Source organism: Electrona antarctica (assembly GCF_951216825.1).
Source record: "Electrona antarctica genome assembly, chromosome: 7".
NCBI lineage: Eukaryota > Metazoa > Chordata > Actinopteri > Myctophiformes > Myctophidae > Electrona > Electrona antarctica.
Window position 1 is genome coordinate 57,201,140 of NC_136812.1, and position 27,336 is coordinate 57,228,475.

Sequence of the window (27,336 nt, forward strand, 5' to 3'; positions counted from 1 at the left end):
AATAGTTGATCTACAAGCCTACAACACGTCACTTTGTGACCGTGTTGTAGGCTTGTAGATCAACTATTTCCAATATTTTGTACATTTTATTTTGGAAAGAAACAAATATTAAAAATGATTTTATGCGACAGTGATTTCTTTGTATATTTCAGTCATTTGTCATATCCTGCCCTGTGCAGTGTGATTGTGAAGCCTAAGGGCCGATTCATACTCCTATTTTAGAGGCGAAAAAGTCGGTTCGGCTCTGTAGAGCCTACAATATGACGTCATTTGAGGTTCGGCTCTTCGGTGCTACTGGAAATTTCTGACGAGCCGAAATCATTTCGGCACTACAGCGCCGAAACAGCGGTAAAATAGGAGTATGAATCAGCCCTTAAGGCCCTAACCACACCAGAGGGTCCCCATGGAACTCCTTGCAACCAATATTCCCAATGGCATGTTGCAAGGAGTTGCATTGGTGTGGTTTGTTTTGTTGCAATTAAGGAGTTGCAAGTAGTTGCAGCCGGTGTGGTTTGGGCCTAAAAGGCAAAACAGAAATCAAAATTGTAACGTTCCAATGTACAATGAAAACAAAATGTGAAATGTCTCACAATTATTTGCGTGACATTTCACATTGTGTGCCCTTGTGTTCTTTCAGAACAGCGACGTGGAGTGCCCCATGTTATTTGGATGATTTTTTTAACACAAAATATACCCATAGATTTATTCAGTAGAGTTCAGTAGAGTACCCAGCCTGTTTTGGACGATTCTTTTAAGTAAAAAAGAAAAGAAAAAAAGAAAAAGATTCCCCCCCCCCAAGACGTTTCCAGACGTCTTTGGGCACCCTAGGGGATTATTATAGACGTCTGGAGACGTCCTGGACACACAATGTGTTTTAATCGTCAACCTAAATGTGTGTATCGGTAGTGCAAGCAGGCTGTCATACAGTTGGACCCTGTTTTATAACCTTTTTAACGTGTTTTTGTATCTGATGCGTTAAAGCTGTGGATCTATAAACTCCACTAAGTGTAACCGTTATACAACTACACACCCCACTACAGCATAACGTGATTTTTGAGTGGTGCTAGCCACTCCTATACGTGACTATGTGTGTAGGTCTGTGTGTGTGTGTGTGTGTGCGTGTGTGTGCGTGTGGGGTAGTACACACATACACACACACAGCACCACTTAGCCTGGAAACCAGACAAATCTGCCACAGGAAAAAAATAAAAAAGTCCCTGTGGAGATTGGTCTGGCACTCCTCGGTTTTAATTACTTTTCGCTCGCCCAAGAGTTGTGGGTGACCAATCAGAGCCCACTATTCAAAGTGAGACCTTGGAAATAAATCTTACACACAGAAGTTCCAGACTAATATCTACGCAGTGATATTAGTCTGGCCATGCCAGGCTAAGCACCACTCAGTTCAGACGGGTCTGATTTTTTTCCTTCTATTTTGATAAACGAGGCACTGAAAGATGAGAATAAATCCTAACAAGCGACTCTTAAACCGTCGCTTTCCTCCGTCCTACAAAGAACCATGACAACCGTCCATAACCAAGAGAACCACGCATCTAAAGGCTGGTAGCGTAAAGATGTGGACGGAAGCTCCCCAAGAGTCCTTCTAATGAAACATACAGACTGAACATGAAGCCTTTCCAATTGAACTTACGATAAGTGTCTCCAAGAGTCCCCGTTCTAAGGACAACTTTAGTTTTTTTCAACCAAGGTTCATGTTTTAGGTTATTAGAGAAAGTAAAATATGCGTGTTCATTTTTTTTTCATTTGCTGCTTTCTTTTGTTTTAGCAATTTTAGCTATTTTTGACAGGGGGGCGGGGGCATTCGAACATGGGGCTAAATATGTATTATTTTACAACATTTTATAGCGATTTTTTTTTTTATTATTTACTATAGTCCTACTAGACCCCAGGAAATTACATCTGGCCACAAAAGATCACAGGATCTACTGAATGTGAAGGGGGGTACTATAGGGGGCTGCCATACTGTGTTATATGGCTCAACATGTCAGTTTGTCACCTCCTTCACATTCAGTGATCTTTTGTGGCCAGATGTAGTTTCCTGGGGTCTATTAGGACAATAGTAAATAATAAAAAAATAAATCGCTATAAAAAAAAAAATACATATTTAGCCCCATGTTTGAATGCCCCCCGCCCCCCTGTCAAAAATAGCTAAAATCCCTAAAACGAAAGAAAGCAGCAAATGAGAAAAAAATAACACTCATCTTTTACCTTCTCTAATAACAACCTAAAACATGAACCTTTGGTTGAAAAAAACTAAAGTTGTCCTTTAAGCCCAACTCGTACTCTGTCGTCTAGCGGTGCCACGTAGCGTTGTCGCACGGCTAGAAAAGCAGACTTACAAGCTCAAAGCCACGTCGTCACGGAGGCAACACCCCTGCCCGACCACTTCGGTCTGCCACCTCGGGGCGACTGATTGCCTCGTCACTCAAGGGTCCTTCTGGCCGATCCACACGGTCACGACTCTTTTCTGTTCTGGCCCCACAGTGGTGGAATGAACTCCCCACTGATGTTAGGACAGCAGAGTCACTGCCCATATTTCGCCGCAGGTTGAAAACCCACCTCTTCAGGAAACACTACCCTTCCTCTCTGCCTGACCTACTTGTTGTTAACTAGTTGTACGAACGCTTGTTTTCTATTGTTGTAATGTTTATTGGATCTTGTTTAGTCGATACACTTAATTGTTTTAGCTCATGCTCATTTGATTTAGCTATTTTGTCTCATCTGTTTAAGGAAATAGGTAGCTGATATATTGCACTTTTACCTTAGCGCTAGGTATACTCTTGGTTGCTTGTTTTTGCAGAAAATGCACTAAAGACTTCTGGTGATTAGTAGTTTTTGTTCCCTACCTATGTTGAATACACTTATTGTAAGTCGCTTTGGATAAAAGCGTCTGCTAAATGACTGTAATGTAATGTAATGTAATGTAATGTAATGTAATGTTCTCAACAGCGTGGTGAGACGGAGCATAAATTAGGCTTTACAGAGGCCGTCCGAAAACACTTGAGCGGACAGAAAACCACGACATGCTGTCAAATAATTCTTTGGTGTCGTCATTGTGGTACTCGAACGAATAACGACGTCAATGCAGACAATGTAATGACTTACAGACAATTAAGATGTAACTGCCTGGATTTAACCAAGAATTGGAATCAAACTTGTGCAACTGTGCAAAATTGAAATGAAGAGCAAACGTAATATGGTTTAAGCGTGCAAGGCTGAAATTAATGCATACGTTTGGATAGTGCTTTTGACGTTTGGCCCCATCGAGGCAGCATTTAGACTCACTAGACAACCAATTCATTTTAAGGCTTGTGTTAGCATTCTGAAGGCGTGTGCTAGCGTTCCTAAGGCATGTGTTAGCATTCTGAAGGCGTGTGCTAGCATTTCTAAGGCATGTGTTAGCATTTCTAAGGCATGTGTTAGCATTCCTAAGGCATGTGTTAGCATTCCTAAGGCTTGCGTTAGGATTTCTAAGGCTTGTGATAGCATTTGTAAGGCTTGTGTTAGTATCTGTAAGGATCATGTTGGCATTCAACATGTCAATGTGTTTCAAAGAGAATGTGCGTGGAAAAACGGAAGGTAAAAATAAATAAATCACATGTGCGATTGGAGCGTCCACGGCAGCATTCATTGACAGCGAGGTGAGCCTAAGCTAGCTTGCCTGGCGGCAAGGAGTGTTTCACCCAACAACTTATTTTCTATCAATCAACACACCCCATGAAGCCTAGAATTCATGACTGTTTTGTTTTTTGTCACATTCCTAAGCCAATCATTTATTGACTGGGTCATCAGCCAATATTACAAATTATTGGCTCATTGGCGCAAATAAATAAATAAAAAGGGAATGAATTTCCCATGTTTCATTTTGGTGCGTAATTGATAGAAAATTTGTAATTGTTCTTAATCATAATTCATTTTTGTAATTCTGATGAATTGCATCAAATGAAAGCTGTGCAAATAGGTGAGGAGTTTCAGCTCGGACATGATGGGAAATAGTTAACGAGATAATGGTCAATTAAATAATTAGTGCTCGTTAGGTTCAGCAGTGTGATTCTGATAAAACTATCAATAGGGCTGCAACAATAGATTGTTTTTTATTAATAATTATCAATTTGACTGATTAACTGTTGCTCCCATGCTGATCATTGTTACTGCTGATGATGTCACTGCAATGATGTCACTGCAATGCTTACACAAACATTCTTTAATTTTTAAGAATTCAAGACGACATTTTTAGCGACACTACAATTTGACAACTTTCGAACCCTTCAAACATCTCTCTCTCTCTCTCTCTCTCTCTCTCTCTGATGAACTTTGAACTACGATCCTCCGGCTCCAACGTACCTTAGCAACGCTAAAGTTTAAAATTCACCACAACTTCCTGATTCCACCTAAAAAAAGTGTGTGTGTGTGCGCATGCACGCGTGCGTGGGGAGGGAGGGAACAATTTGTAGTCCATTATTATGTTGTAGTTCTACTGTTCAGAACTCCACGTTGCAGGGTGGGTGGGTGGTGGGTGTTGGTGCCCCCTAGTGGAGGCAGCGGTCAAAACTCCACCTTGCAGGCGGGGAAGGTCTCCTCCTGCATGACCACGGTGCTGTTGCTGCCCAGAACGTTGATTGACAGCTCCCTCTGCCTATCCAGAGTGTCCTGGTACCACTCGTGCATCGCCACCGACTCAAAGGTCGGAATCAGGGTCACCTGTCGAGTCACACACACACGCACGCACGCACGCACGCACGCACGCACGCACACACACACGCAGGGGTCAACGTTAATTCAGGGTCAGCTGTGACACAGGGGTTTGAGGTTCATTCAGGGACAGTGTTGCATTTATCTGGTTATCTGTTATGCTTTTTGATCAAAATGTGACGCATTTTGAAATGGGGGCCTGGCCAATCAGCAGCAGCTAGAGGCGGGATCAAGCCATACACAGTGCTGCCTTGATCCCGCCTCTAGCTGCTGCTGATTGGCCAGGCCGTTTTGTGCCCGGGCATCAAGTCTGCCTGAGAGTTCCCAGATGGGAGCAGGAGGGGGGAACCCAGTGTACTCTCTGCTGCAAGTAAACAATAAATAGTAGTGTGTAGATCACAATAAAAAAAACATGTATAGAGGGTATGCGCGTGACATCATCAAACCAGGAAGTTATGCAGGAACGCCTACTGAGTGGCCTCGACAGCCCAGACATCCACACAGAAAAGTCTTATCTGATTGCATTAAACAACGTTAAACAATGTTAAACTCACTATGCATGTTGCTTTGCCACTCGATGTGCCATTCACTTTAAGCATGCACATACCCTCAATTCTAATGGCATTTCATCGTTCACTCCCATGTTTCTGTCAGTCGTTCTCAAACATTTTCATGTCAAGGACGGTAGGACCCCCAAAAATATCTGTATTTGGCCGCCAACCCACATCTGAAAATATGTTGTTCCAGTGACCCCCTCCCCTCCCCCTCCTCCTCCACCCAGAAGCAAAGATTTGAGTTAAAAACCTTCGCTCTGAAAGAATATATATTCAATGATTTGCACCACATTTTCTCGATTTTTCAAAAATAGCTATTTTTCAATAGCTAAAGCATAACTTAACGGGGTTCCCGTCCTGAATGGGTTATTATTATTATAATTATAGTAACCTGTACGTCGGGCCAGCAGCTCTTCCCCTCCAGCAGAGCGTCCAGGACGCGTCTCACCAGCGCCATCTTGTGGCGATCGTCTCCGCTGAGCACGTAGTGCGACGAGCGCAGGTGCCTGAAGAGCTCCGCCTCCACCGTGCTGAGGGCGGGGCCAGACGGCAGGTAGGCCAGGTCCACGTACACCGTGGTGGGGGAGGAGCTAGAAGATGACCTGGTGGTACCTGATTGGTCCAGGCCCGAGGAGGAGGAGGCAAACAAGAGAGAGAGGTTAGAACTAGGCTTGTCCCGATCCAATCACGTGATCGGAAATTGGGGGCCGATTGCGACAGCAAAAAAAAAACGCGATCGGGACGATCAAGGTTTTTTTTCTCCCGATCCAATTCCGATGATTGGTATCCTGATCACGTTTTTCTTTGCTCTATGGACCAGAGATAAAAGTTAAATAGCGTTAAGGAGAAACCCTTCTATTGCTATAGACCAGAGCTATAAGCAGTGTTGTTTTTGTCGTACTAAAACTAAGACGAAAAATGTTCGCCGACTACCTTTTTCCACTGACGAAAACTAAATGGAAACTAAATGAAAGCGAAGCTATGATGACTAAAACTAAGCTAAATGTATTGCCAATTTCGTCAACAGATAGAAACTAGACTAAAATGTTAGGAAGGGACTAGTGGACGAGATGAGATCCAGTATAAATGATTTTACACGTGGTTGCATGCTGAAAATAGCAGATCCACAAGCTCGCGACGCATTGTGAGCTTGTAGATCTGCTATTTCCAACACTAAAATGAGCCATTACGACGGCATCAAGGCCCGCCAAAATACATTTTAGTCGACTAAATGAACTGCATATTTAGTTGACTAAAACTAGACTAGCACTAAAACATTCCAGGTGACTAAAATATGACTAAAACTAAATGAATTTTCATTCCAAAGACTATGACTAAATGATTTGTCACGACAAGAGTTGGCTTTGTCCGCGGCGTAAACGTCTTTAAATAACCGGAGCTATAAGTAACATAGTGTTAAAAGTCCTTCTAAAACTATGGACCAGAGCTATAAGTAACATAGTGTTAAAAGTCCTTCTAAAACTATGGACCAGAGCTATAAGTAACATAGTGTTAAAAGTCCTTCTAAAACTATGGACCAGAGCTATAAGTAACATAGTGTTAAAAGTCCTTCTAAAACTATGGACCAGAGCTATAAGTAACAGAGTGTTAAAAGTCCTTCTAAAACTATGGACCAGAGCTATAAGTAACAGAGTTAAGGAGAAGCCCTTCTGACACTATGGACCAGAGCTATAAGTAACATAGTGTTAAGGAGAAGTCCTTCTGACACTATGGACCGGAGCTATAAGTAACATAGTTAAGGAGAAGTCCTTCTGACACTATGGACCAGAGCTATAAGTAACAGAGTTAAGGAGAAGTCCTTCTGACACTATGGACCGGAGCTATAAGTAACATAGTGTTAAGGAGAAGTCCTTCTGACACTATGGACCAGAGCTATAAGAAACAGAGTTAAGGAGAAGTCCTTCTGACACTATGGACCGGAGCTATAAGTAACATAGTGTTAAGGAGAAGTCCTTCTGACACTATGGACCAGAGCTATAAGTAACAGAGTTAAGGAGAAGTCCTTCTGACACTATGGACCAGAGCTATAAGTAACAGAGTTAAGGAGAAGTCCTTCTGACACTATGGACCAGAGCTATAAGTAACATAGTGTTAAGGAGAAGTCCTTCTGACACTATGGACCAGAGCTATAAGTAACAGAGTTAAGGAGAAGTCCTTCTGACACTATGGACCAGAGCTATAAGTAACATAGTGTTAAGGAGAAGTCCTTCTGACACTATGGACCAGAGCTATAAGTAACAGAGTTAAGGAGAAGTCCTTCTAAAACTATGGACCAGAGCTATAAGTAACATAGTGTTAAGGAGAAGTCCTTCTGACACTATGGACCGGAGCTATAAGTAACATAGTGTTAAGGAGAAGTCCTTCTGACACTATGGACCGGAGCTATAAGTAACATAGTGTTAAGGAGAAGTCCTTCTGACACTATGGACCGGAGCTATAAGTAACAGAGTGTTAAGGAGAAGTCCTTCTGACACTATGGACCAGAGCTATAAGTAACATAGTGTTAAGGAGAAGTCCTTCTGACACTATGGACCGGAGCTATAAGTAACAGAGTGTTAAGGAGAAGTCCTTCTGACACTATGGACCAGAGCTATAAGTAACATAGTGTTAAGGAGAAGTCCTTCTGACACTATGGACCAGAGCTATAAGTAACATAGTGTTAAGGAGAAGTCCTTCTGACACTATGGACCGGAGCTATAAGTAACATAGTGTTAAGGAGAAGTCCTTCTGACACTATGGACCAGAGCTATAAGTAACATAGTGTTAAGGAGAAGCCCTTCTGACACTATGGACCAGAGCTATAAGTAACATAGTGTTAAGGAGAAGTCCTTCTGACACTATGGACCAGAGCTATAAGTAACATAGTGTTAAGGAGAAGTCCTTCTGACACTATGGACCAGAGCTATAAGTAACATAGTGTTAAGGAGAAGTCCTTCTGACACTATGGACCAGAGCTATAAGTAACATAGTGTTAAGGAGAAGTCCTTCTGACACTATGGACCAGAGCTATAAGTAACATAGTGTTAAGGAGAAGTCCTTCTGACACTATGGACCGGAGCTATAAGTAACATAGTGTTAAGGAGAAGTCCTTCTGACACTATGGACCAGAGCTATAAGTAACATAGTGTTAAGGAGAAGCCCTTCTGACACTATGGACCAGAGCTATAAGTAACATAGTGTTAAGGAGAAGTCCTTCTGACACTATGGACCAGAGCTATAAGTAACATAGTGTTAAGGAGAAGTCCTTCTGACACTATGGACCAGAGCTATAAGTAACAGAGTTAAGGAGAAGTCCTTCTGACACTATGGACCAGAGCTATAAGTAACAGAGTTAAGGAGAAGTCCTTCTGACACTATGGACCAGAGCTATAAGTAACAGAGTTAAGGAGAAGCCCTTCTGACACTATGGACCGGAGCTATAAGTAACAGAGTTAGGGAGAAGTCCTTCTGACACTATGGACCAGAGCTATAAGTAACATAGTGTTAAGGAGAAGTCCTTCTGACACTATGGACCAGAGCTATAAGTAACATAGTGTTAAGGAGAAGTCCTTCTGACACTATGGACCAGAGCTATAAGTAACATAGTGTTAAGGAGAAGTCCTTCTGACACTATGGACCAGAGCTATAAGTAACATAGTGTTAAGGAGAAGTCCTTCTGACACTATGGACCAGAGCTATAAGTAACAGTGTTAAGGAGAAGTCCTTCTGACACTATGGACCAGAGCTATAAGTAACATAGTGTTAAGGAGAAGTCCTTCTGACACTATGGACCAGAGCTATAAGTAACATAGTGTTAAGGAGAAGTCCTTCTGACACTATGGACCAGAGCTATAAGTAACATAGTGTTAAGGAGAAGTCCTTCTGACACTATGGACCAGAGCTATGAGTAACATAGTGTTAAGGAGAAGTCCTTCTGACACTATGGACCAGAGCTATAAGTAACATAGTGTTAAGGAGAAGCCCTTCTGACACTATGGACCAGAGCTATAAGTAACAGTGTTAAGGAGAAGTCCTTCTGACACTATGGACCGGAGCTATAAGTAACAGAGTTAAGGAGAAGTCCTTCTGACACTATGGACCGGAGCTATAAGTAACATAGTGTTAAGGAGAAGTCCTTCTGACACTATGGACCGGAGCTATAAGTAACATAGTGTTAAGGAGAAGTCCTTCTGACACTATGGACCGGAGCTATGAGTAACAGAGTTAAGGAGAAGTCCTTCTGACACTATGGACCAGAGCTATGAGTAACAGAGTTAAGGAGAAGTCCTTCTGACACTATGGACCGGAGCTATGAGTAACAGAGTTAAGGAGAAGTCCTTCTGACACTATGGACCGGAGCTATAAGTAACAGAGTTAAGGAGAAGTCCTTCTAAAACTATGGACCGGAGCTATAAGTAACAGAGTTAAGGAGAAGTCCTTCTGACACTATGGACCAGAGCTATAAGTAACAGAGTTAAGGAGAAGTCCTTCTAAAACTATGGACCAGAGCTATAAGTAACATAGTGTTAAGGAGAAGTCCTTCTGACACTATGGACCGGAGCTATAAGTAACATAGTGTTAAGGAGAAGTCCTTCTAAAACTATGGACCAGAGCTATAAGTAACATAGTGTTAAGGAGAAGTCCTTCTGACACTATGGACCAGAGCTATAAGTAACAGAGTTAAGGAGAAGTCCTTCTGACACTATGGACCAGAGCTATAAGTAACATAGTGTTAAGGAGAAGTCCTTCTGACACTATGGACCGGAGCTATAAGTAACATAGTGTTAAGGAGAAGTCCTTCTGACACTATGGACCAGAGCTATAAGTAACATAGTGTTAAGGAGAAGTCCTTCTGACACTATGGACCGGAGCTATAAGTAACATAGTGTTAAGGAGAAGTCCTTCTGACACTATGGACCGGAGCTATAAGTAACATAGTGTTAAGGAGAAGTCCTTCTGACACTATGGACCGGAGCTATAAGTAACATAGTGTTAAGGAGAAGTCCTTCTGACACTATGGACCGGAGCTATAAGTAACATAGTGTTAAGGAGAAGTCCTTCTGACACTATGGACCAGAGCTATAAGTAACATAGTGTTAAGGAGAAGTCCTTCTGACACTATGGACCGGAGCTATAAGTAACAGAGTTAAGGAGAAGTCCTTCTGACACTATGGACCAGAGCTATAAGTAACATAGTGTTAAGGAGAAGTCCTTCTGACACTATGGACCGGAGCTATAAGTAACATAGTGTTAAGGAGAAGTCCTTCTGACACTATGGACCGGAGCTATAAGTAACATAGTGTTAAGGAGAAGTCCTTCTGACACTATGGACCAGAGCTATAAGTAACATAGTGTTAAGGAGAAGCCCTTCTGACACTATGGACCGGAGCTATAAGTAACATAGTGTTAAGGAGAAGTCCTTCTGACACTATGGACCAGAGCTATAAGTAACATAGTGTTAAGGAGAAGTCCTTCTGACACTATGGACCGGAGCTATAAGTAACATAGTGTTAAGGAGAAGTCCTTCTGACACTATGGACCAGAGCTATAAGTAACAGAGTTAAGGAGAAGTCCTTCTGACACTATGGACCGGAGCTATAAGTAACATAGTGTTAAGGAGAAGTCCTTCTGACACTATGGACCAGAGCTATAAGTAACATAGTGTTAAGGAGAAGTCCTTCTGATACTATGGACCAGAGCTATAAGTAACATAGTGTTAAGGAGAAGTCCTTCTGACACTATGGACCAGAGCTATAAGTAACATAGTGTTAAGGAGAAGTCCTTCTGACACTATGGACCAGAGCTATGAGTAACATAGTGTTAAGGAGAAGTCCTTCTGACACTATGGACCAGAGCTATAAGTAACATAGTGTTAAGGAGAAGCCCTTCTGACACTATGGACCAGAGCTATAAGTAACAGTGTTAAGGAGAAGTCCTTCTGACACTATGGACCGGAGCTATAAGTAACAGAGTTAAGGAGAAGTCCTTCTGACACTATGGACCGGAGCTATAAGTAACATAGTGTTAAGGAGAAGTCCTTCTGACACTATGGACCGGAGCTATAAGTAACATAGTGTTAAGGAGAAGTCCTTCTGACACTATGGACCGGAGCTATGAGTAACAGAGTTAAGGAGAAGTCCTTCTGACACTATGGACCAGAGCTATGAGTAACAGAGTTAAGGAGAAGTCCTTCTGACACTATGGACCAGAGCTATAAGTAACAGAGTTAAGGAGAAGTCCTTCTAAAACTATGGACCGGAGCTATAAGTAACAGAGTTAAGGAGAAGTCCTTCTGACACTATGGACCAGAGCTATAAGTAACAGAGTTAAGGAGAAGTCCTTCTAAAACAATGGACCAGAGCTATAAGTAACATAGTGTTAAGGAGAAGTCCTTCTGACACTATGGACCGGAGCTATAAGTAACATAGTGTTAAGGAGAAGTCCTTCTAAAACTATGGACCAGAGCTATAAGTAACATAGTGTTAAGGAGAAGTCCTTCTGACACTATGGACCAGAGCTATAAGTAACAGAGTTAAGGAGAAGTCCTTCTGACACTATGGACCAGAGCTATAAGTAACATAGTGTTAAGGAGAAGTCCTTCTGACACTATGGACCGGAGCTATAAGTAACATAGTGTTAAGGAGAAGTCCTTCTGACACTATGGACCAGAGCTATAAGTAACATAGTGTTAAGGAGAAGTCCTTCTGACACTATGGACCGGAGCTATAAGTAACATAGTGTTAAGGAGAAGTCCTTCTGACACTATGGACCGGAGCTATAAGTAACATAGTGTTAAGGAGAAGTCCTTCTGACACTATGGACCGGAGCTATAAGTAACATAGTGTTAAGGAGAAGTCCTTCTGACACTATGGACCGGAGCTATAAGTAACATAGTGTTAAGGAGAAGTCCTTCTGACACTATGGACCAGAGCTATAAGTAACATAGTGTTAAGGAGAAGTCCTTCTGACACTATGGACCGGAGCTATAAGTAACAGAGTTAAGGAGAAGTCCTTCTGACACTATGGACCAGAGCTATAAGTAACATAGTGTTAAGGAGAAGTCCTTCTGACACTATGGACCGGAGCTATAAGTAACATAGTGTTAAGGAGAAGTCCTTCTGACACTATGGACCGGAGCTATAAGTAACATAGTGTTAAGGAGAAGTCCTTCTGACACTATGGACCAGAGCTATAAGTAACATAGTGTTAAGGAGAAGCCCTTCTGACACTATGGACCGGAGCTATAAGTAACATAGTGTTAAGGAGAAGTCCTTCTGACACTATGGACCAGAGCTATAAGTAACATAGTGTTAAGGAGAAGTCCTTCTGACTAGGGATGTTGAAAAAAGTTGAAAATCGACTCGATTTTCGACTCATGCCTTCCGCGACTCAAAAACGTATGAGTCGAAAAATCGTTTTTATTTTATTTTTTATTTTTTTGTAATGGCACATGCATGCCCTGGCTGCAGTTAGAGCGCCATCGTCCAAGGGTGTGGGGTGAAGGGGAAGGGTATCTTAGCAACACTGAATGCTCTGTCCCATTGGTCGTGTGCTCGTATCATGAGCCAATGGCTGCAGCTCTGAGCCCCCAGACCCCAGGTTCGCAAGTCATTGCTCACGCTCAAAGACAGGTCCGCTCTGTTCTGAGCTGTGAGCGCTCTTCTCTTCTCGTGAAGAAAGCAGGACAGCGTTGTCAAATAAATCCCGCCGTCATTCATACTGTATTTATTCCCCGACCCGACATTAAAATACGGAACAACGTGCGTCCCGTATCAGTTCATTACGTTACTTGTGACAGGCTGCTGCAGACACTTGAGAGTTGGGACTAGCAGATAGCATAGCAGCCGATAGCGCCGCTGCTCCTTCAGTGTCGTTGTTTACAAAATAAAGTTTATTTTGTATTATTGGGCTTTGATCATTGATGCAAATTCTAAACATATGGATGCAGCTGCAGAAGTTGTGTTGCTTAAAGGAATGCATAGTTGCGTTCTCCTCAACTGCTGCGCAGCAACAACAAAAATAAAAAAATAAAAAATAATGGAAAATAAATAGGAAAAAAAGTCGATCGACTCGTCGATTTGCGGCCTCGATTTATCGATTGGCCAAATATGAGTCGTTTGGCATCCCTACTTCTGACACTATGGACCGGAGCTATAAGTAACATAGTGTTAAGGAGAAGTCCTTCTGACACTATGGACCAGAGCTATAAGTAACAGAGTTAAGGAGAAGTCCTTCTGACACTATGGACCGGAGCTATAAGTAACATAGTGTTAAGGAGAAGTCCTTCTGACACTATGGACCAGAGCTATAAGTAACATAGTGTTAAGGAGAAGTCCTTCTGATACTATGGACCAGAGCTATAAGTAACATAGTGTTAAGGAGAAGTCCTTCTGACACTATGGACCAGAGCTATAAGTAACAGAGTTAAGGAGAAGTCCTTCTGACACTATGGACCAGAGCTATAAGTAACATAGTGTTAAGGAGAAGCCCTTCTGACACTATGGACCAGAGCTATAAGTAACAGAGTTAAGGAGAAGTCCTTCTGACACTATGGACCGGAGCTATAAGTAACATAGTGTTAAGGAGAAGTCCTTCTGACACTATGGACCGGAGCTATAAGTAACATAGTGTTAAGGAGAAGTCCTTCTGACACTATGGACCGGAGCTATAAGTAACATAGTGTTAAGGAGAAGTCCTTCTGACACTATGGACCGGAGCTATAAGTAACATAGTGTTAAGGAGAAGTCCTTCTGACACTATGGACCAGAGCTATAAGTAACATAGTGTTAAGGAGAAGTCCTTCTGACACTATGGACCAGAGCTATAAGTAACATAGTGTTAAGGAGAAGTCCTTCTGACACTATGGACCAGAGCTATAAGTAACATAGTGTTAAGGAGAAGTCCTTCTGACACTATGGACCAGAGCTATAAGTAACATAGTGTTAAGGAGAAGTCCTTCTGACACTATGGACCAGAGCTATAAGTAACATAGTGTTAAGGAGAAGTCCTTCTGACACTATGGACCAGAGCTATAAGTAACATAGTGTTAAGGAGAAGTCCTTCTGACACTATGGACCAGAGCTATAAGTAACATAGTGTTAAGGAGAAGTCCTTCTGACACTATGGACCAGAGCTATAAGTAACATAGTGTTAAGGAGAAGTCCTTCTGACACTATGGACCAGAGCTATAAGTAACAGAGTTAAGGAGAAGTCCTTCTGACACTATGGACCGGAGCTATAAGTAACATAGTGTTAAGGAGAAGTCCTTCTGACACTATGGACCAGAGCTATAAGTAACATAGTGTTAAGGAGAAGTCCTTCTGACACTATGGACCGGAGCTATAAGTAACATAGTGTTAAGGAGAAGTCCTTCTGACACTATGGACCGGAGCTATAAGTAACATAGTGTTAAGGAGAAGTCCTTCTGACACTATGGACCAGAGCTATAAGTAACATAGTGTTAAGGAGAAGTCCTTCTGACACTATGGACCGGAGCTATAAGTAACATAGTGTTAAGGAGAAGTCCTTCTGACACTATGGACCGGAGCTATAAGTAACATAGTGTTAAGGAGAAGTCCTTCTGACACTATGGACCAGAGCTATAAGTAACATAGTGTTAAGGAGAAGTCCTTCTGACACTATGGACCAGAGCTATAAGTAACATAGTGTTAAGGAGAAGTCCTTCTGACACTATGGACCAGAGCTATAAGTAACATAGTGTTAAGGAGAAGTCCTTCTGACACTATGGACCAGAGCTATAAGTAACATAGTGTTAAGGAGAAGTCCTTCTGACACTATGGACCAGAGCTATAAGTAACATAGTGTTAAGGAGAAGTCCTTCTGACACTATGGACCAGAGCTATAAGTAACAGAGTTAAGGAGAAGTCCTTCTGACACTATGGACCGGAGCTATAAGTAACATAGTGTTAAGGAGAAGTCCTTCTGACACTATGGACCAGAGCTATAAGTAACATAGTGTTAAGGAGAAGTCCTTCTGACACTATGGACCAGAGCTATAAGTAACATAGTGTTAAGGAGAAGTCCTTCTGACACTATGGACCAGAGCTATAAGTAACATAGTGTTAAGGAGAAGTCCTTCTGACACTATGGACCAGAGCTATAAGTAACATAGTGTTAAGGAGAAGTCCTTCTGACACTATGGACCAGAGCTATGAGTTCCCCAACCTGAGGCCGGTGGTGGTTTGGAGGACCCTGGTCTGGAAGCAGAAGCAGAGGTTCTGGATGCTGGCCTGGTGTCCAGACTGGAGCTGCTCTTCACGCCACGGCTCTGGACCTTCTGGAGCCTCTGGTTGGACGTCACTGTGCCGGTGGCCTTCTGACTGACCACACCTAGAGACAGTAGTATACTATAGTTAATACCCACACCTTAAGCCCTAACCACACCAAAGGGTCACCATGCAAATTCCTTGGGTCCAAAACGGTTGCAAGGAGTTAACGCTAAAACCGTCTTTCTTGAACCTTTGGTGTGGTTAGGGCTTTAGACACATATACACTATAGTTAATACTACTACTAATCAAAACCACACCAGTTCAATCCCCGTGGGCTCCCCCAGAGTTAGTGTCGAAGTGTCCTTGAGCAAGACTCTGAACCCCTAATCGCTCCCGATGTGCAGGTTGGTGCCTTGCAGAATTTCCGCTGTCATCGGTGTGTGAATGTGTGTGTGAATGGGTGAACGTAATCCACAATCTATGTAAAGGCTATGCAAACGCACCGTTTACCATTTATACCTGCTTTCTTGCTCTTCGCAGCAGAAGCAGCGTTGGCTCCGGTCTTGGTATTGTTCCCTGAGGCGGGGTTAGGGTCGGCCATCTTGGTATTCTTCCCCGAGTCCACGCCCTCCGTGGGGGCGGAGTTAAGGTCTGGGTCGGCCATACAGGCGCCGGGCTGCGGGGGCAGCGGCGGGAGGTCCTTCATGGGCGCGGGAGGCGGGTCCATCATGTTGGACGATGGCGCCCCCTGGAGTGAGAAGTGGGGAGTGGCGTCGTGGCAGTAGGGCTGTCGCCGTTACAAATTTAAGCGGATGAATAATTGTCACACAACAAATAATTACAATTTAATTTCTTCTTTTTTTTGCATTGAACATTGGAACGTTACAATTTGTATTTCTTATTTTTTTTGGAAGATATTTTTTTGTGGCTTTCGCCTTTATTTATTTTATTTTATAGATGGATAGGATAGATATATAGCATAGAGTAATAAAAGTGATAGCCCCGCCCATCATTTCAGTGGCGTTTTGAAGCACCCGGAAGAACCTTACATTGCCCAGGCCATGATATGAAAAATAACTTAAATATACAAAGAAATCACTGACATTTAATGATTTTTAATATTTTTGTCTTTCTTTAAAACATGACTAAATGTACTACAAGCTTACAATACGTCACACATGTTGTAAGCTTGTAGATCTGCTATTTCTGTTATTTTTTAAAGATGGTATCTCAAATAAGAACGTTTTTAACTCAAATCTTTGCTTCTGGGAGGGGGTCCCTGGAACTACATATTTTCAGATGGGGGTCCGCAGCCAAATACACATAATTCTGGGGGTCCTTGACGTGAAAAAGGTTGAGCACCACCGACACAGAAACATAGGGTTTTCAGAAAACTAAGGATTTAGAAGCCTTTTTTTTTTTTAGAATCGCCTCTCTCCCATTTGTTTATATTGTGTTTAGGATCCAAGATGGCCGCAGCACCAGGAGTCTGACACCTGACTTGTGTCTGAACACAGCTTTGATGGATGTGTTCTGCCCCCCTCCCCCCAATCAAACAAAATGTTTGGTCAAACCATATGGGCTTCCATTGGAATTGCATTGGAGCGGCCATTAAACACAGACACAAGAAACACAAGACAGGTGTCTTGAATGTGTGAACGCAGCCCAGTAAGGGCATATGTCGACCCCGCCCGCTCACCTCCGCCCCACCCCCTCCTGGTGCTGCGGCCATCTTGGAAACTAAACACAATATAAACAAATGGGAGAGGGGTGGGGCCGAGAAAGGCCCTTATTGTAATTATTGTGACGGGCTTACGTGGTCAGGGTGGAGGGGGAACTCGCCGGCGCTGGACTCCTCCTCCTCGGAGTCCACTGATTGGCTGCCCAGCGTGACGGACGGACACTCCTCCTCCGTCGTATCGGGGGGGACGTCCTCCGAGTCCGTGGCGCTTGGCATCGATTGGCTGCTTGACGACGTGGGCGGGGTTTCCTCCTGGCCCTGGGGCGAACGGCGGTCGCCATCGTCGCTGCAGGGATCGAGGTTGTGCGGTCGGGACGGCTCCTGAGGACGTCGGGACGGTGACATTTTAACCCATTTAGGCTCATTTCAGACAGTTTTCTGAAAAACCCATGTTTCTATGTCAGTGGTTCTCAAACATATTCATGTCAAGGACCCCCAAATATGTGACTAAATTTGACTGAGGGACTGCCATCGGATTTTTTTGAATTTTCGTTTTTTCATGTCATATGACAGTAGGGAATCATAGCTTCAAATTGACATATTGGTTGTTCAGTTTGGCCCACCAGTTTTGGAGATATGGCTTATAGAGTAATGTCTTGCAGAAAACAGCGAGTTGAGAAAACAGGCTTGAAAGGTTCACTTCTGTGGTCTCTAACATTACACCTAGCTACATGTTTAAGCATTTATTTCATATTTACATGTCGATTTCAGCTCTGACACTTATTTCAGACATGCTCTAATATGTGAAGAGTCAGCCTGTGCTATTAACTCATTTTGAAAAAAAAAGAAAAAAAAAAAAAGTTGTTCTCCTCTGGTGAAAAGCTGTAATTTGCGCGATGGCAGTCTCTCAGTCAAATCTGGTCACATATATATGACATTGGCCACCGACCCCCATCTGAAAATATGTTGTTCCAGGGACCCTCCCAGTAGCAAAGATTTGAGTTAAAAACTCGCTCTGTAACAATATATATATATTCAAAGATTTCAGGCACATTTTCACGTTTTTTCAAAAATAGCAGACCTACAACCTCGTAGCGAGCCACTGGGTGGCACGCTATGAGCTTGTAGATCTGCTATTTTTCAATAGCTAAATTATAACATAATGTTTAAAACACCAAAGGGTTTCCCGCCCAAAATGGGTTAATTGACGCAAATAATTTGAGAAAAATGTCCATTTCCGCTTGCCTTTAGACTCATTCTCCGCCATCTGGTGGCTGAATCCGTCCTACTCGCAGATTAGCCACGGCTGCCTCCGTTCACTTTTAAGTTAACCGTCATATTTTGAACGGCGTTTATCTCGGAAAACGGAGAATCAGGAAGTGAATAACCGCTATGTAACGGGTCCCGCAAATGTTATTTAATTCAACCAAAACATACATTTTGTAATCGTATCGTTTAGTCCAGTGGTTCCAAAAGTGGGGTCCGGGGACCCCCAGGGGTCCTTGAGGGAGTTACAGGGGGTGCCCAGCTAAATGATGGGAATCTCTCAGTTAGAGATACAAACAAGCTCACCCAGGTAGCCAACCAGGCCAGTAAGATCATTGGAGACAAACAATTGCAACTTCAGGACATATCAATTCAGATTTACAAGGATTCCACCCACCCTCTTCGTTCTGAATTTGAGTAGTTGACATCGGGCAGGAGGCTTAGAGCCAAATTAGCTAAAAAGAAGGGTTACAAAACTTTGTTTGTGCCATGATTTAAATAAGAAAATGTTTAAATAGTTCACCACCTAATCCCCACAGCTCATCATCATAAAATACTATATGAAATGCATACACATAACACGGATGCATTTTATATAGTATTTTAATGCATTTGTGTATTTTATGTAATGTTTTATTGTAAATTGTATGGATAATATCTTTATCTTCATGATAGATTTGTACACTCTCAGAGTTAAATTAACATTGATTTTACAATATACAAGTAAGACACGCGAACGCGGGAAGCGAACGCAGCTCGTAAATTGCAATAACAATTAGAATAAATTACATACTTTAAGGTTTTTTTTAAGTTCTCTTTTTTTAATTTTATTTAAAAGTTTTTTTAAGTTAAGTTTTTTTTAAATATTTTTTTAGTGTGTGTATGTGTGCGTGCGTGTGTGTGTTTCTTTTTTAAAGTTTTCTTTTAAGTTTTTTTTTGTACGTTTTTTTTTAAGTTACGTTTTTTTTTAAGTTAAGTTGTGTGTGTGTCTGTGTTTTGTGTGTGATACAGCTGCGCCCTCTGGTGGCGGGCGGGTGGTGTTACAGCGTGACACACAGACAGACACACACACACGCACAGACAGACATGTTCTGCTAGGTCTCATAGTTAGTGCTCATTGCGTTCGCAAAAATGGAGGTCCCAGAGATAGAAATGCCATTAAATGGGGGTCCGTAGACTAATATGCATGTCAAACTGGGGGTCCTTGAAATTAAACGTGTTGAGAATCACTGCTAGAGGCGTAAAAATCTTCTCTTATGGGAGTCCCTGGCATATCTTTTTCCGTGGGCCGTGGGCTAATTAGTGTCAATTTGGGAGTCCTTGACATAAATAAGTTTGGGAACCACTGGTTTAGTTTATAGAAATGAGCCGCAAATCAAGCTTGTCCAGTGACTTCCATTGGAAATTAATCGGAGCAGCCATTAAGAGCGTCTGATAAAAGCCTACATTGTAAATTTTACAGACACAATACCCGTGTTTTATGTGTGTGAATGCAGCCGTAGAGTTGTAGATGATGTAATTATACCTGCGAGCGGTCGCTATCTCCAGAAACGTCTTGAAGGCTAGCGTCGCACTCTAGGCCCAATGACTCCAGGGCTTGTAGCTGATTGGTGTCGGGTGACTTCGGGTGCTGGAACTCGCAGGGCGACACCAGACACAGGTCGACGTCGTGAGGCACGTCCAGGTGCAGGACCTGCAACCCGGCTCGAAGGTCCTCCGAGCCGTCTCCCGGCGGACGCACGCTGCTGTCGGGGGCGGAGCTTAAGGGTAAACTCGCTCCCAGGTTGGAGTCTGTCGTGGTCGTCGAGTCGCCCCCGGCGTGTCCGTTGGTCTGCAATTGCTCGGGAGGTGGGACCAGCTCGAAGGACACCGCCGACTGCGAATCATCGACCTCCGTGGAGAGCGGAGAACCCACCTGAACAGACACAACGATTAAGAACACCCGCTTGTAGTTAACTCATTGACCGCCATGGACGCACATTTACGCCATTCAACATTTACGAAAGAGGGCACTCTTCCATAACCTGTGATTGATCCTGTGTGTGTGTGTGTATGTGTGTGTGTGTGTGTGTGTGTTGCAGTGGTAAATAGGTTATTGTGTTTGTGTGTAGAATAGAATAGTCCCCACTCCTTTGGGGTGTTATTGTCACATTAAGGGCTCCATTTTCGTCACCGCTAAACCTCTTATCTCTAAACTTATTTGCCTTTTTACTATTTTGCAAAACATTTTTGAATAGTTAAAATGGCCAGTCTACAAGCTCACAATGTGTCAATGTAGCAGTGATGTAAATAGGTTTTCAATGTAATGAGTCCTGGGATGCAGGGATGGTCTTTTAGATGAGTCCCAGTAACGTTTTATGAGTCCCACTTCAACAACGTTAGGAGTCATATTTTTACAAATTGCAGCATTTAACTCCCATTTCATTGTATATGATTATAATGTGTTTATATTCATGTAGAAAACAGAAGAAGAAATGATTATTATAACTAAAGCTAGCAAAATAAACTAGAATAAAAAACAGTACAGTAGTACAGTAGTGCATCCCGTGGATGCAGAGGTCGTTGTTTTATTGCGTCCCTTAACTATAAAATGCGTTTTGGGATGCAAAATGCACCCTATTTTAATCTCTGATGTAGATTGGCTAGCCTGGGGGTCTATTAGAGTAATATTAACTCCATAGACACATACAAAACAATAATCACGACACTCCATCTTTAAAGCAAACCTCACCTCGGCAGGCATGGAGGTCACGGGGGTCGCGGGGAGGTCTTGGAGGGTATCATGACCTTTGACCCCCAGGCTTGGACCTGCACACACACACACACGCACACACACACACACACACACATACACACACACAGTAAAAAGGTTTGCAGCCCACAAATGGGTCCCGACCCAGAGTTTGGGAACCACTCATCTCGGCAGTCAAGGGATGATGATGATGATTTTAAAATGTAAATAAAGTAATCAATTGATGGATGCTGTGCTGAACTGAAAGGGGCTGGAGTTAGTTAAAACAAGAAATGACTCAAGCCATTATATACACACAGGAGAAACGGGATCCAGTGGACCATGACATCACAGCTCGATGACCTAGACTTTGCGGACGACATCGCTCTGCTCTCACATACTCAAAAGCAGATGCAAGAGAAGACAAGAGTGCTGGCAGACACCTCATCACAAATTGGCCTCACCATCCATAAAGGAAAGACAAAAGTCCTCAAGGTCAACACAACACACAGAGATCCAGTGACACTAGAGGGAACAGCACTTGAGGAAGTAAAAGCCTTCACATACTTAGGCAGTGTCATAGACAGTCAGGGCGGCACGGATGCAGACGTCAGAGCCAGAATCGGCAAGGCAAGAGCCGCATTCATCCAACTCAAGACCATTTGGAGCTCGAAACAAATCAGCCAGCGGACAAAGCTCAGACTCTTCAGCTCAAACGTCAAGCCAGTACTATTGTACGGATCAGAGACGTGGAGGACAACAAAGGCAACAACAATGAAGGTGCAAACTTTCATCAACAGCTGCCTGAGGAGAATTCTGAGCATCCGCTGGCCAGACACCATCAGCAATAATGACCTCTGGCAGAGAGCGAGGCTACCACCAGTGGAAGAGGAGATTAAGAGAAGAAGGTGGGGATGGATCGGCCACACACTTCGGAAGCCCAATACCAGCATCACAAGACAAGCCCTTAGATGGAACCCGCAAGGCAAAAGAAAGAGAGGGAGGCCGAAGAACACCTGGCGCAGGGACCTTGAGACTGACATCAAGCAGTGTGGACTGACATGGAAACAGCTGGAAAAGAAGGCCCAGGATAGAGGAGTCTGGCGAACTGTAGTCAACGGCCTATGCTCCATGAAAAGGAGCGATAGGCATAAGTAAGTAAGTAATTATATACATCGGCTTGCCTTCCATTCTCTTGCATATCGTTGCTGTCGGGAGGAAACCTCATAACTCATTTCCTGAAAAATGAACATTTTGGAGTTATGAGGTTTCCTCCCAGACAGCAGAGATAATGTATCTTAGTGGGGCTTTCGCTTTCTATAGTCACATTTTTTGCAGTCTCTAGTCATGGTGCGGTTTGGCTGGGGGAGGGGAGTGCGGGCATAGTGTCCCATTGGCCATGGGGCTTAGTGTCCCATTGGCCGTGGGGCTTAGTGTCCCATTGGCTTAGAGAAATCTCACCACTACATTGCTACTAGACCACGTGACTGAACTGACTATACCAGAAAGTCAGATCATTGATCATTCTGGGCGGGAACCCATTTTGGTGTTTAAGCATTATGTTATACTTTAGCTTTTGAAAAATAGCAGATCTACAAGCTCGTAGCACGGCACTTGCTATTTTTGAAAAATCGTGAAAATGTGGCGCAAATCTTTGAATATATATTCTTTCAGAGAAAACTTTTTTTTTAACTCAAATCGTTGCATGTTGTTCCAGGGGCGAAAGTTCCAGACCCACAGGAACGCAACCCAGGGTGCCGGCCCGATTCCGGCGAGCCGCCCCGCGTCCGAAACGGTTGAGAAATGACAGAGTTACCGTGTGGGGGTACCCTCTACTCCTGTACTGTACTGTCACACCTGAAATCACATATATACAGTTAATGTGTGCGTGTGTGTGTTAGGTTGCGCACAGGTGGTGAAAAACAACCATGGTGTTTTCGTGCTCAGACGCACCCAGCCACACACATAGCTCCGTAAGGGACCACTGAAAAAGTGGAAAATGTCAGTAAAGAATAAAAGAAATAAATGATTATATATATATATATATATATATATATATATATATATATATATACACATATACATACATACATACATACATACATACATACATACATATATATATATACACACACACACACACACACACACATAATAAAAAGGGTAGTTTAGTTAGTAAGTTTTGTAAGTAAAGTATCGGTAGATATCGGTATCGGAAATTAGGAGTTGGACAACATCGGATATCGGCAACAAAAGAAAAGTCAATATCGGACATCTCCATCTGTACGCATCATCAGTGTTTACCTGAGCCGTTGTGGGCGGAGCTAGCAGGGGGACCCGCCTCCTCTTCCCGTCCGTTCCGCAACAACGCTCCGTCCAGGAGGTGGAACTCCGTGGGCGTGAGGTCAAAGTTCACGCTGCGCTTGCGCTCGCCCTTTTTTGGCGTCCTGGCGGGAGGAGGAGGCATCGGCGTCTCCGCGGCGATGGGTTGGTCGTCGGCGATGGCGTCGTTGTTGTGGTTGGCGTCGACGGCGGCCATTTTGGAGTTCTGGACACCGTTCAGGGCTGTAATCACATGAACATAACGTATTAACAATATATGCCCAAAATGTCAAAAAGTGGGTCTAAAAGTGGGCACCCCACGTCGCCATTTTGAAAGAATGAAAGGGCACATAATGTGTTAAGAGTCTTTCAACTTTTTTTTTTTGCCTCGTTTAGCTTCTGCAGCTAGCATCAATTTCCATTTAGGCATCTCATTGTAGAAACAGCGTACATGATAATCCGAGGTACACACACACACACGCGTGCACAGGGTTCAAAGTCTTATTTATTCTCAGAATTGCATAACATGCCATGTTTCAATAATCGTTACATGCCTATTAATTGTTAATCCAACCTCTGCCGATCAACATCGCTGCTATGGGGCAGATGGTCTGTCCGTTCCCTAGGCTTCCCCTAGCAAAACAACACTACATCATTTCCGGCACGGGTGGAAGTGACCCGTTTTCTAAGCTAATTGTGGGGATTTTTTTTCTGGCACTTGTGCCACCCTCTGGCCTGGAAGGCTGGGCAGTAATGCGTAATGCTCATTTTGTTGCCAGATTAAATACCTAAATAATCACCCAGTGCCAGCTTGTTTTCCCATTTGCTCGTGACCCAACAAAAATCAGCACGTAACCCACAATCGGGTCCCGACCAACTGTTTGGGAAACCGTGCTCTACGGAACAGAGCCTTAAGTAACAGTTTAGGATGTAGTATGTCACAGCCTGTTGTGTAATAACTTAAAGGCACCCTTTTTGCAAAAAAGAGATGTTAATGACGTTTAGAACACTTTCCTGGGGGTCTTTAAGTGAGTATTATGTGGTTTTAGATATTTTAGATTTTAGCAGTGAGCCCAGTCTCTGATGTCATCGACACTGGTCTCACTTCCTTCCTGGACTACAATTCCCATAATGCTTTGGTGCACTGCTCCTCCTTGTGGATTGGGGGAGGGCTGTCTTACTGAGACAACATGTAGTCCAGGAAGTCAAAGGGGGGGGTCCTTGAAATTAAACAGGTTGAGAATCACTGCTAGAGCCGTAAAAATCTCTTCAGATGGTGGTCCGCGGGCTAAATAGTGTCAATTTGGGGGTCCTTGACAAGAACAAGTTTGGGAACCACTGTCCTATGGCTTAATAATAACAAAATGAGGTGTTATCTGGGTTCATAGGTCTATGGTGCATATAACCTGTGGTGGAATAACTAGGGGTTTAACGATACAGGAAATGCATCCAACATTTGATTTTAATTTCAAATAATCGATTTTTATCAATACTATAAATACTTTTTGCATTGCATTTAGCAATTTTAACACATTTTGTGCCCAAAACGTCCACAGACGTCCTAGGAATTATCGCATGTAGTGCACAGGACGTCCGTGGACGTACTGGGCAAAAGAAATGTCAAAAAGTGGGTCTAAAAGTGGGCACCCTGGGTCGCCATTTTGAAAGAATGAAAGGGCAAATAATGTGTTAAGAAGAAGAGTGGTTTAATTACTTTTCCACACCTCATATCGCTACACATCAAGGTACGGGTTTGTCTAGATGTGTTCAAATATACGGTAATGTCCAATTGTCCACGTATTTGCCAGAGAATCACCGTTTACTTGATATCCATAATAATAAATGTTTCCCTATACAAATCTGCACTATAAACATATCACACACAGATTCTAAATAGTTACCGTATCGATTTTAAATCATTGAGTCGTGTCGTATCGCCATAATGAACAAATATCGTCATAGCCAATATCGTATCGTCAACTATGTATCGTGATACGTATCGTATCATTGTTAAAGATGGAGTGCCGTGATTATTTCCACCCTAAAACATGATCAAAAGGGATTATTATTATATGAGGAAGATCTTTTTCAAAAAAAGTGTACAGTATTTGTTAAAAGTTGGGTTTTTTTATGTGGACACGACCACGTTCATTTAGTATGCCTGGTTTGATTGGTGGGTGTGGTGAACTTAACCTGAACTTAAGCCGCACCCACAGCTGTTGTTGTATGATAAAGGGGGAGGGGTTAGGAGAGGGGATGATATTGTGATGTCACTATATCAGTTTTTTTCATTGGCACGTTTGACTGTCAAGGTTCCAGCCCCCAGGAAGAAACCCTAAATACGAAGGGAAAACATCATTGCACATAACAACCACGCCAAGGGGTCTAATGAAGTACTGTCACCTCATAAACACATGACATAACAACCACACCAAGGGCTCTAATGAAGTACTGTCACCTCATAAACACATGACATAACAACCACACCAAGGGGTCTAATGAAGTACTGTCACCTCATAAACACATGACATAACAACCACACCAAGGGCTCTAATGAAGTACTGTCACCTCATAAACACATGACATAACAACCACACCAAGGGGTCTAATGAAGTACTGTCACCTCATAAACACATGACATAACTAGAAAAAGTGCCCTTCTGGGCACAGGTCTCCACCAGGAGGATAGGAGTGTGTGTGATGTTTGGCAAAATGTTTAGGAGTAATATAATCATGTTTTGTGTGTGTGTGTGTGTGTGTGTGTGTGTGTGAGACACAGCTTGGCCTGTTGTAGCGCCACCATGAGGCTGATTTGAAAACTGTCAAGTGGCATTTTTTCCTCAGCCTAGTGGGAATATGCATGCACAGTTTCACCGAAATCGGACGCTGCGTTGAGTAGTTGTGGCGATTTGTACAAAACGGGTACCAAGCGGGCTACTCCTGAAAAGTTTAGAAGCCAATCGTAGGCAATGAAGGTGGATTACATGACTATGGAGAGCATGTGTACCGATTTGCGTGCAATTTGGATAACATCTGAAGGAGTAATATTAGAAAATGTGTTTTACATATGTCGGCCTCCTGGTGGCGCTATAAAGAGCAGATGTGAAAAATTCCAGGCAAAGGTTTTTCCTTGGCCTCTAGGGAGTTGGCATACAAAGTTATCCACAGATCCGTGCAGTTAGAGGTAAAAACACTTTTCGGCCAGTTATAGCGCCACCATGAGGCTGAGTTGAAAATGTTCACGTGGCATTTCTTCCTCGGCCGAGTGGGAATGTGCGTGCGCAATTTCACGGAAATCACACGATGTGTTCATGATTTGCAGCATTTTGTTTGAAACTGAACACTCCTGCGAACTTTGGAAGCCAATCTTAGCCAATCAGGATGGAGTCTGGGAAATCTGAAAGACGCGTTTGGTTGAATGGCTCTAGAGAGACTGTGTACCAATTTGCGTGATGTTTGGACAAAATCTGTAGGTGTACTGTCCAAAAACTTGTTTTGCACAAAGCGGCCTCCTGGTGGCGCTATAACAGGCCATTCTGGAAATTTTGGGGCAGAGGTTCATCGTTGGCACCCAGGGAGTGTGTGTGCAAAATGTGGCATCGACCGGGTTAACAGTGGCGGAGATTAGCTGTTCACAGACGGACACACGGACGGACACACGGACGGACGGACGGACGGAGTGCAAAACATACTCTCTCCCCATGCCTTCGGCCTGGTGGAGACAACAACCACACCAATGGGTCTAATGAAGTACTGTCACCTCATAAACACATGACATAACAACCACACCAATGGGTCTAATGAAGTACTGTCACCTCATAAACACATGACATAACAACCAC

The 27,336-nt window shown here is 43.2% G+C and overlaps 1 protein-coding gene across 4 annotated transcripts in view; it reads right to left on the reverse strand.

Annotated features, from left to right (window-relative positions):
- Positions 1-2,180: 2,180 nt before the first annotated feature.
- The window catches only part of map1sa (microtubule-associated protein 1Sa), a 51,857-nt gene continuing 26,701 nt past the window's right edge, over positions 2,181-27,336 (reverse strand). The window contains exons 14-21 of one of the 4 annotated variants that reach the window (XM_079504919.1): positions 23,477-23,737; positions 21,173-21,249; positions 19,967-20,356; positions 17,311-17,556; positions 16,005-16,242; positions 15,450-15,614; positions 5,656-5,876; positions 2,181-4,719 (exon numbers count right to left, since the gene is read on the reverse strand). In XM_079504919.1, coding sequence (XP_079361045.1) covers positions 4,564-4,719; positions 5,656-5,876; positions 15,450-15,614; positions 16,005-16,242; positions 17,311-17,556; positions 19,967-20,356; positions 21,173-21,249; positions 23,477-23,737 — 1,754 coding nt within the window. In that variant the 3' untranslated portion in view covers positions 2,181-4,563. Of the gene's footprint in view, positions 4,720-5,655; positions 5,877-15,449; positions 15,615-16,004; positions 16,282-17,310; positions 17,557-19,966; positions 20,357-21,172; positions 21,250-23,476; positions 23,738-27,336 lie in introns of all 4 variants that reach the window. The other 3 variants (XM_079504918.1, XM_079504917.1, XM_079504920.1) reach the window with 3 other exon arrangements.